Here is an 11,062-nt window from a genome sequence, read left to right as displayed (position 1 = left end):
CGAAATATGGACAGGGAAGGTTCCCTCGTTTGCGCATATCAAGGTTTGGGGTTGTGAGGCTTTCGTAAGATGATAGACTCATGACAAGCTCGAACCTCATAGTAAGAGTTGTATTTTCATCGGCTACCCACATAAATCCTTTGGATATTTGCTCTATAGACCTAGTGAGAACGTGGTCTTCGTAGCGTGAAGTATGTATTTCGTGAAAGAGAACTCATATGCCAAGAGGATAGTGGGAGGAAAATTGACCTTGAAGAGATTCAAGAATCAAGCGATGAAGGAACCTCTAACACTAGCGCTCAACCTGAGGATGAGACTCCTGTTGAACCAGTTGATGAGTCATTACCTTTTCAACGTTCCTCTCGCGTTAGGATGGCACCAGAGTATTATGGTTTCCATATTACTACGGAAGGTGATACGTTTATTAGTGATAGTACAATGGTAAATTTGGATGAGCCATCTAACTACAAGGAAGCCATGGTAGGCCTTGGGTCTGCTAAGTGGAAAAAGGCAACAGACAACGAGATTCAGTCCATGTATGACAATCAAGTTTGGAACTTGGTTGAAAATGTACCAGTTTGTAAGACGGTCGGGTGCAAGTGGATCTTCAAGAAGAAGACTGACATGGATGGGAAAGTACACACATATAAGGCGTGATTGATTGCAAATGGCTTTACTAAAACTCTTGGAGTTGACTTTGACGAGACATTCTCACCAGTAGCAAAGATTAAGTCTATAAGGGTTATGCTAGCCATAGTTGGATTTCATGATTATGAAATATAGCAGATGGATTTCAGAACATCCTTCCTTAACGGGAAGTTGTCTTAGGATGTTTACATGAGTCATCCAGAGGGTTTTGTAGATGTGAAGTACCCTAATAGAGTGTGTAAGCTTGAGAAACCCATTTATGGATTAAAGAAAGCATCTCGTAGTTGAAATCTTTGTTTCAATGAGAAAGTCAAAGAGTTTGGATTTTTGAGAAGCGAGGATGAGTCATGCGTATATGTCAAAGCTAGTGGGATTATAGTTAGCTTTCTGGTATTGTATGTGGATGACATACTACTCATAGGAAACGATGTTCTAACCTTGCAGGAGGTTAAGTCCTAGCTTGGAAAGTGTTTTGCTATGAAGGACCTCGAAGAAGTTGCTTACATTATGGGGATAAGGATATTCAGAAATAGGAGTAAAAGATTAATATAACTTAGTCAAAGTACCTACTTGGACAAGGTGTTGAAACGTTTCAACATGGAGAATTCCAAGAAATGAGAATTGCCTATCCAGAGCAATACCAAACTAAGTAAGACTCAAAGTGTGAGTACCGATGATGAAATAGCAAAAATGAGTAGAGTACCATATGCTTCTGTCGATGGATCGATCATGTATGTTATGACATGTACTCGCCCTGATGTGGCTTTTGATTTGAGCATGGTTAGTCGATATCAAGGGAATCCTAGTAGAATTCATTGGATAGTAGTAAAGAACATTCTTAAGTACCTGCGAAGGACTAAGGACTGGGTCCTTACCCTCGGTGGGAGTGATGAATTGAGAGTGACAGGGTATAGTGACGCCAACTTTCAAACCAACAGAGATAACTTCTGCTCTCAGTCAGGCTGGGTATTTACCCTAAATGGAGGAGCAGTAACATGGAAATTTTCCAAACTAGAGACTATAGCTGATTCAACATGTGAATCAAAGTACATAGCAGCAAGCGAAGCTGATTGAAAAACTTCATCGGAGACCTTGGAGTTGTACTAGCTGTAAAGGAGCCTATAGAGATTTTCTATGACAACGAGGGTGCGTTCGCCTTAACCAAGGAACCGAGGGATCATGGAAGATCCAGACACATCGACGTAAAATATCACTTCATAAGACATCGAGTAGAAGAGGGAATCCTCATAGTGAAGAGGGTATCGTTAGAGGATAACCCAACATATCCCCTTACGAAGGGGCTGAGTAGGGTTAAGCATTTGCAGTATGCTAAGAGCATTAACCTAAGGGACAATATTAGTTTTAATGATTAGATAGGCAGTTAGAAAGTTGTAATAAGTAAATGTAATTGACATTTGATGATTAAATAATAAGGTTTTATTTATTAGTAAAGGTTACTGTCTTCTGTCAATTATTTATTTTATGTTTCACTTTTGCATGTTTTGACTTCCAGAATAATATGATTATTCAAAAATCCATAGTTAATCATACTTTGGAAGTAAGATATGAGGTTAGACTGTCATGAATTGGCTTGTAGATTGTCTAAAGTGTTTAGACATAGCAAAAGTTTGCTACAACATTCATGAGTGCTTTTGAAATAAGATTTGAGTATTGGATTAAACCCATGCTCACATGAATCACTTCATGGAATTTATCATGAGTGATTGTGAGACGATAATATCGCATAGTCTTCAAACCAAGATATATGAGTTGTTGTTCACGAGTTGGTTGTGCATTGATAGTACGAAAACGCATTAGTAACTTGATGTTATAAAACATGTTATTGTGTAAGTAATTAGTACAAGCATATAAGTCGAATTTTATCTGTTCCTTTTATCCTAAGAGGATTAAAAGCGATATCTTGGGCCCCTCGATGATTTTGTTTTGACTTATGTGTCGGGCCTGGTCAGGACTCAATTGATGTGTTCAATAAAGTTCTATGTCAAACAAATCAGAAATTAGGAAACAAACTGTTAGACAATGAGTATAACTCTATTCCATGTCATTGTCCACTCGATATCTTGAAGAACAGAGGATTATATGATCCCTATCTAAAGGATGCATTATTGACTAGGACAGAGTTCTACAACGGCTTTTGAGAGTTACAATTGCTAATCATATTTTGAAGTTACATTGGCAGTTATAGTTATTAGACATATCCAGGTGGGAGACTGTTAGATTAGGTGTCTAAGCCCATAACTATAATTGGTATGTACTTGACCCGATAGTAGCATGATCCTTTTGGGTTGCCTTCACCGGAGCAATTTGATAGGATTGATATTTGAGAAAGAGGTTATTTGTGATTTATTAATATATTATATGAATAATATATTAATTGAGGAATCATCTAATTTAATTGGTATTGATCAAGAATTAATTTGGAATTAATTTAAAAAATCGAAAGAGACTGATTAAATTTGTAGGGACTGATTAGGTAAATCAGTAATACTTATAGTTTGGGCTAATGATCCATGTTGATTAGGGATGGACTAAACATATATGTGATTCCATGAAGATTTAATCCAAAGGGCCTATCAAATGTGAAGATTCATGGTGAATTAGGGTTTACATGCATGTGACCCTAGGAATTGCACACTATAAATGTAACCCATAGCATCACCAAAATCAGCCCCAAGACTTCCAAGAAGAAACCCTAACTTTTTTTGGTTCTTCATAACCTCCCTCTCATTGTCCTCCAATTTTCTTTGTGTTTGCGACTCATTTGAGGTACTAATCTCTTGTAAGGCAAGGTTCTACAAGCTACAACTAAAAGGTATTCATCTAAATATTTTTTATGTTGTATATCTCCAATTTCATGCTAGCTAGGGTATATGTTTTGGATAAAATGAAATTGCATGTATAACTTGAGAGAATTAGATCCAAAGCATTAGGGTTATATGTGCACCATATGATTGTTATAGTGCTCAAAACCCGTCAAGAAGTCCCTGCTACCTTTCCCTAACTAGCTTGTGAATACCATTACATATTACTAAGACCAAATAATTATTCGAATGAGAGGTCTCTCCCTACAAACATTAGACTCAAATGAGAGTCGCGAAATAAGGCTAAAACTAACCTTCTGAAATTATTTAGTTCTTGTAATATGTAAATTAACATATTTGTTTACTAGTTAGTTAAAGATAACTAGAACTCCTAAAAGCACAAAGCAAGCAGCATTCGGGCCTCGAGTAAACAAAACCAGGCATATCCTAATCAGGCCATCATATTAGTGACTAATCAATACTAGCATGCAGTTCAATAAGCTCATATAATAGGTATACAAGGCATCCTTCCTGGATCCTTAGCCATAATCTAGAAAGAAATTCACATATTCACAATTCATATCATAACATAAACGCGTATGGGTAATTTGGGAGAACTTACTTGAGCTCGACTGATTGCATGCACCACACCCTTTTCTCTTTTAAAATTTCTTTTTATAAAAATGATTTTCTTTTGAAAATTTTCATACCAAGTCCTCAGTTTGATATCAGACACACCCGAGAGTGTACCCAAATCCCTCAAACCAAGGCTCTGATACTAACTGGTAACATCCCAAAAATCATGACCAAAAATTTCTTTTATTATTATTAAATAAAACCATAGTTATCAAAATCATCTCATCAAACATAAGTCATAGTATCTGAAAACATCATGAGCGGTATATCCATATCAAAACATTTGTCAAATATATCAAAGTAAACATCCCAGACTAAAAATCATGGTGTGTGCAATACAGTCATCCCGAGCTCTTCCCTTTGCTACCAGAAGTACTTGAAACCAAAACTGAAAACTGTAAGCACGAAGCTTAGTTAGTCTCCCCAAACTACCACATACCATACACATAATCACATATAAATATATCGAGGGCCCCACCCTACATCGGACAGTGTACGACATCGGGCCCCACTCGGCATCGAGCAAAACTCAGTATACATATAATCATATCAACAAATACATATAAATAATCACATAACATAAACATATAAACATTCCTCGGGACCCGCCCGACATCGGACTGAAATCCAGAATCATAAGAAACTTCCCCAAGAATTGCCTAGCATCAGACCGTAATCCAGAAACATACAATACAAACACATGCAAGCATCACGAATACATCAAGCATACAAACAGTCCTCGGGCACCGCCCGACATCGGATCAGAATCTGGAAACATATAAACCTACATCGGGCATTTCCCGACATCGAACCTTATTCCGGAACATACTAACATACATATACGGGCCAACATTGGTGCCTTTGACTTGTTCATACAGGAGGAAAACTCACCTCGCAAAGCTAAATGCAGAATCTCACGGTAAGAAATCTCTAGTGGCTGCTCTAACGACTCCCAGAGCTATCAGTACAAAATAACACTTAGTCAAAACCCAATAATCCTTCTTAGTGTAAAATGACCATTTTACCCCTAATCTAATCCAGTCCATGACCTAGGTCCAAATCCATAACATGAAAGGACCAATTCTAGATAGCCTTTCCAAGCCTACTAGTGGCCCACCAATGGCCCAATTTTCTAAATTGGGCCCAACTCCTCAAAATGGGCCTTTCCTTAAGCCCAAACATAATTTGGCCCAAAATCTTATTACTGCTGGCCCACTATGGCCCAAAATAGCAAAGTCCAAGGAATGGCTCAAACTGAGGCCCAAATTACGCATAACCCAAATCCAGTGAGTACACGGGGCGTACTCCTATATACACTAAGTGTATAGGCTGCATGGCCAGTATGCTGCACGTACAGGTTTGTACGCCCAACATACTCCCCTGTTAAGCCATAATCTCCAAAAGAGCTTAACCCCTTAAGACCTAAAGCTCCAAACACAGATCTGAGTCCAATAAAGTGTCTTAACCCATAAAGTCGATTACTTGGTGGCTTGCAAACCCCCAAAGGGACCCAAAAATATAGCACCCTACTTCCATAGAAATGACTTAATACTCATGCATGGACACATCAAGGCCTTCAAGATGGTAACTTTTCTGTCTTTGGGACTCAAATAGCACTAAGTGTGGTAACCCTAAGCCTAGAAACAGATTTGGAACCATAAAGATCCATTCTTGGGACCAAAAAGGTCCAAAACCCCATTTCAAGAGATCTAAGCATTCATGAGGCAAGTTTTGAGATTTTTACCTCAAATGAGTGCTAAATGATGATGATGTCTCGAATCCTTAAGCTCAAGCTACACAATTTCTTCTTCACCAACTTCCCCTTTTTCATTCCACGCTCCAAGCTATTAAAATGGACTTCACAAGATCAAGATCACACAAAGATGAAGAAGATTTGGATTTTAGGGTTTCTGAGTTAAGGAGGCTGGTGTATGGGACATAATGATGTTTATATATGGCCTAAACCCTTAGGGTTTTGAGTCAGCCCGCGTAGGTTGCGCATACATGCATCCCCCCCCCCCCCCCCCGATATTCAATGCTCCCACTACCCCCCGCGTATGCCAATCATACGCCCAATGGACGTCTTCAGCCAACCCAACTCAATAAAGGCCCAACTCATGATCCAATATTAATCTCATAGTCCAACAATTAATTACAAAAATTAATTAATTTAGCATTACCTCAAGTCTTGGGTGTTACAATGTGAGTTTCCTCACTATGTTTAGCGGGTTGAAGGCACCAATGCAGGCCCATGGTTTATTATGTTAGCATGCTAGATGCCTGCGTGACTCTTGCATGTGTATGCATTGTTATGTATAGCTAGCAGGACCTGATGACTATTATGTATGCTATTATCTTTGTGATTATTGCATGTGTTGTATGATTATATGTTTATATGTTTATATGTATATCGGCCTGGGCCCGATGACTGACAGATCTGTATACCTAGCGGGGCGCGATGCCGGGCGTAGCCCATTATGTGTTTATTATGTATGGTATATGGTAGTTTGAGGAACTCACTAAGATTTGTGCTTACGGTTTTCAATTTATGTTTCAGGTACTTCTGGTTCGAAAGGGAAGAGCCCTGGATGATTGTAGAGCACACCCCACGTTTTACTCTGATGTGTTAAGATATAGTGATACACTTTGATCTATCTTGGTTTTATGACAATGTTTTGGATTATAGTTTATTTAATTTAAAAATTAAAATTTTGGGTCTTATTTTTAGGACGTTACAAAACTAGTAGGCCGACATTCATGCCTTCGATCCATGGGTACAATGGGGGCAAAACTCACTTGAATCGAAAAACCCTAAAACACTACGACATGCTATCCTTCTGCAATGCTTACTTATGAGAGCGTTCAAACACCAAAGCATGAAAGAATCTTAATTAACAACCCAAATTCTTCAAGTTTGACCCAAAGTCAAAATGGTCAAACTTGGTCAAGGTCAATGTGACGTCGTGGTCGTCCTTGGCCATGCCCTGGCAATGCCAAAACAACGCAATCGTGATTTTTGACTTCTCCATGCCGTGGCTACCCTTGCCACACCGTGGCCACTAGAAAATCACAAATTTCTAAATAAGAGCTTAATCCTTTCAAATCTAAGCTCATACTTCAAAATCTACTTCTCTACACTAACTGAATGGATAAAGTTTCCAACTTTATCCATTAGGACCTCACCATAGGACAATATCTTAAACCCTATGTCCATTAAGTCCTAATTGTGATCAAAACTCAAACATGAGGCTACAAATACTCAAGCTAAGACCTTTTTCTCACTATCCCAGAAGTTCATGACCAAATGAGCACCATATCAAACTCTGGAATTCCTTAAACTCCAAGAGCACTCAAGAATGGGGCCAAATTATCCAAAAATGGGCTCAAACATCAAACAAGAAACACAAAAGCCAAGATATGAACCTTATACCTCCAATAACTCAGAAATGTGAACAAGATCTTGGATCCAAGCTTGCTCCTTGCTTCCTTGCACAAAAATGAACCCCCTTCTTCTTTAAATTTCGCTAAATGAAGCAAACAACCTCAAGATGTAGCCACTAAGCTCATTACCATGGAAGAGAGGCCAGGGTTTCGAGATGAAAGGATGGAAGCTGAAGAAGATGACCTAAAATGGGGGTTAAGATGCTTAAATATGGATGAAACCCTAAAAATATGTGGGCTTGGGCTTGAGCAGGTGCCACACCGTGGCCATCCATTGCCACGCTGTGATGGACCTATAAAACACACGTTCGATAAGTATCACGCCACAACAGTCTGCTCCAAAAATCCTTATTTGATTCCTTAGGTCTTGGCCCACCTTCTTTGAAAAACGGGATGCTACACAAGTAAGTATCGACAGCATGGAGTTAACACCGAGGTAGTAACTGATAATTGTGATTGCACGAGTGGTGCTGAAAAACACATCGATTTTGTTGCTTGATGAAGTTGATGATACAATTGAACATGAGTTGAAGCGTGCGATGCAAATGGCTCTTGATAAGCTTTTGATCAGAAGTAAAACTACCATTTCGGTGGTGAGAAAAGCGACGATGATGAAACAAGTTGATAAAATATTGGGTACCAACATTCACAAGTGATTACATGCCATTTTAGAGCGGTTATATTAGGTTAGGGTGACCAAATGGCATACAAAACGAGTTTGCTCTCGTATAATGCTAATGGAAACTTAAATGACTATTCTATTATAATAATGAGATTAATGGAAACTTAAAGGACTATTCTCTTATAATAATGAGATTAACCCTTGTTTTATATATCCTCTAAATAAAATGTTTTATGTTGTAAAAATATTCATAAAAAATGGGCTTTGGATTTATCAAATATCAAACAAAAAAAAGTGTTTTTCAACCTTAGATTTAGAATTCTGTTTGTTGGTGTGATCTTTAGGAAGAGCGTCAACATGTGGATTTTTGGGAGAAAAGGAGCATCAGGGTTTTCGGCTTCTTCAACAGCTGAAGATGTCACTCAAGGTATCAATGGAACTGGTCTGACTGCTATTATTACAGGTAATCTTCAATGCTTCTGTGCTTCTCTCTCGTATGCAATTCGTACTCCTATTGTAAGATATATCACATGGGTTCTTCTTAATTTTTGTTTTTATGAATTATAATTTGGAATTGGACACGATTTTTGATGAATCGGTGGTGGATCTTTAGGTTACGACTCAATAAAGGGAACTAAATTAACAAATTGGGGCTTGATTGCTGGATCATGGATTCATTGTCATGTTTACAATTTACTCTTTTTGGAATCATAAGGAAAAAAGTCAACTTCTGTTTTTGAAATTCCATAAATAGTAATTGCACATTCAAAATGAACCCAAAACGTTTCTGGTTTTGTATAAGTTGAGTTAATCGTCAATTACTTGAAGCAAAACAATTTCGCAGAGAAATGAGGCCTTCCCCATTCCAACTTTCTAAAATCCATTCCCCATTTATGATGGAATAAAATAAACATATGATACAAGAATTCACTTTTTAATTGGTTAAATATTATTTTTGTGTATTTTTAGGTGCTACAAGTGGAATCGGCATGGAGACAACACGAGTCCTAGCCTTACATGAGGTACATGTAATTATGGCAGTAAGAAATACCGAAAGTGGTAGAAGCATTAAAGAAAATATACTTAAAAAAATTCCTAATGCTAAAGTTGATGTAATGGAGTTAGATCTTAGCTCTTTGGCATCTGTAAGGAATTTTGCAGCTGAATTCATTTCCTCAGGTCTTCCCTTAAATCTTCTCATGTAAGGAACCAATTATTTTCTCTATTTAAGATCTGGTTTCGAGGTAGTGTTTGGTATGATGGAATGGAATTGCTCATTCCATTGGAATCAGGACGAAATAGTTAAGTTGTAAGAAAACTAATTATTGTTATGTTTTTTGGAAGTAACAACGCAGGGGTTATGGCACCACCATTCATGCTTTCAAAAGACAAGATCGAGCTACAATTTGCAACTAATCATTTAGGTATTTTGAAATCATAATTCATAGCATATGCATTTTATTTCACGAAATTTTAATTCCTAAAGTAGAATTACATCACGTGATCTATGTATCATTCGTTAGGTCATTTCCTTTTGACACAACTTTTACTTGAGACAATGAAACGCACTTCACATGAACAAAAAAAAGAAGGTAGAATAGTCAACGTATCATCAGAAGCTCATCGATTTGCATACAAAGGCATATACTTTGATAATCTCAACGATGAGTCAAGGTACATAAACAACACAAAATAACAACTTTTTTTTTTTTTTAATCTTTTACCCATAATCACAACCTATGATGCAGTTATAGCCCCATATATGCATATGGACAATCAAAACTAGCCAACATCTTGCATGCTAAAGAGCTAACAAGACACTTCAAGGTATTTACTTACATGTCTTCATATTGTGGGTCCCACGATCTATCAATTATGACAATTTTAATTACAATAAACCAGGAAAATGGAGTGAATTTAACTGCAAATGCTCTTCATCCCGGATCTATTGCAACCAATCTTCTACGTTACCACAACATTATAGATGGTAAAAGTTAAAACTCAATTTTTTTTTTTTTTTTTAACTTTCATTTTTAAATATTCTCAATCGAATTTTCATTCAAAATCTTGCATTGTTCTTGATTCAGGCATGGTTGATTGGGTTGGCAAATACTTTCTCAAAAACATCCCACAGGTTTGATAAATCTTTACGGCCTCGTTTGTTACAGGACAAAACAAGTTGTACTGCATTTGACATACAGTGACTCACTCTTGATTTCGAGTCTTGTATACTGTCATGTCATGTCAGGTCAGGTATACTGTCGTGTCACGGAACATAATTTTGTTTCTAAACATGTGATATATAGGGGGCGGCAACCACGTGCTATGTTGCATTGCATCCACAAGTGAAAGGGGTTAGTGGTGAATATTTCATGGATAGTAACATAGCCCAGCCGAATTCGTATGCTAAAGATGAAAATTTGGGTAAAGAGTTGTGGGATATCAGTTTGACCATGGTGGCTCCATAGCAGACTTTAATCGAGACTGTAAATTTTGTTGAATCTATTTTGGAACTTGGAAAGGATATTTGAAAGGGGAATTTGACTGATATTCGTAATGTATATGTCTTAGAACGTAAATTTTGTCTGATCTTAGTGTGTGTTTAATCAAAGGATTGCTAATAGTTTTTACACTTCAAATTAGATTGGGTAATTTACTAATTTTGGCTGATTTATGTGAAAATGGTTACGAAAAGATTTAGTCGTGATTTTTTTTATTAGTTTTCCCAATCGTATATAATATGTAGAGTATATTACAAGAAGTCCCTGCGTTTTACCCAAAAACGCAAATTTCGTCTTTTTTTTTTTTTTTTTGAATAAATCTCAATTTCGTCTCTAAGTTTGACTTTTGTTTGGTATTGGTCCTGACTAATGCGAAAAGACTTTTTTATCCT

The 11,062-nt window shown here is 37.3% G+C and overlaps 1 protein-coding gene across 1 annotated transcript; it reads left to right on the top strand.

The window, feature by feature from the left end:
* The first annotated feature begins 8,419 nt into the window (after positions 1–8,419).
* LOC145000907 (short-chain dehydrogenase TIC 32, chloroplastic-like) lies at positions 8,420–10,808 on the top strand. Its single transcript, XM_078960210.1, has 8 exons — positions 8,420–8,632; positions 9,139–9,370; positions 9,514–9,593; positions 9,693–9,843; positions 9,918–9,996; positions 10,072–10,156; positions 10,257–10,303; positions 10,476–10,808. Exons 1-8 carry the CDS (start codon positions 8,527–8,529, stop codon positions 10,635–10,637), a joined length of 942 nt encoding a protein of 313 aa, XP_078816336.1. The 5' UTR covers positions 8,420–8,526; the 3' UTR covers positions 10,638–10,808.
* Positions 10,809–11,062: the final 254 nt, after the last annotated feature.

The sequence above is a fragment of the Lactuca saligna genome, chromosome 6 (assembly GCF_052625555.1).
Source record: "Lactuca saligna cultivar CGN05327 chromosome 6, ASM5262555v1, whole genome shotgun sequence".
Classification (NCBI taxonomy): domain Eukaryota; kingdom Viridiplantae; phylum Streptophyta; class Magnoliopsida; order Asterales; family Asteraceae; genus Lactuca; species Lactuca saligna.
The sequence above is the reverse complement of the archived record's forward strand: the minus strand, read 5'-3'. Positions and strand labels throughout refer to the sequence as shown.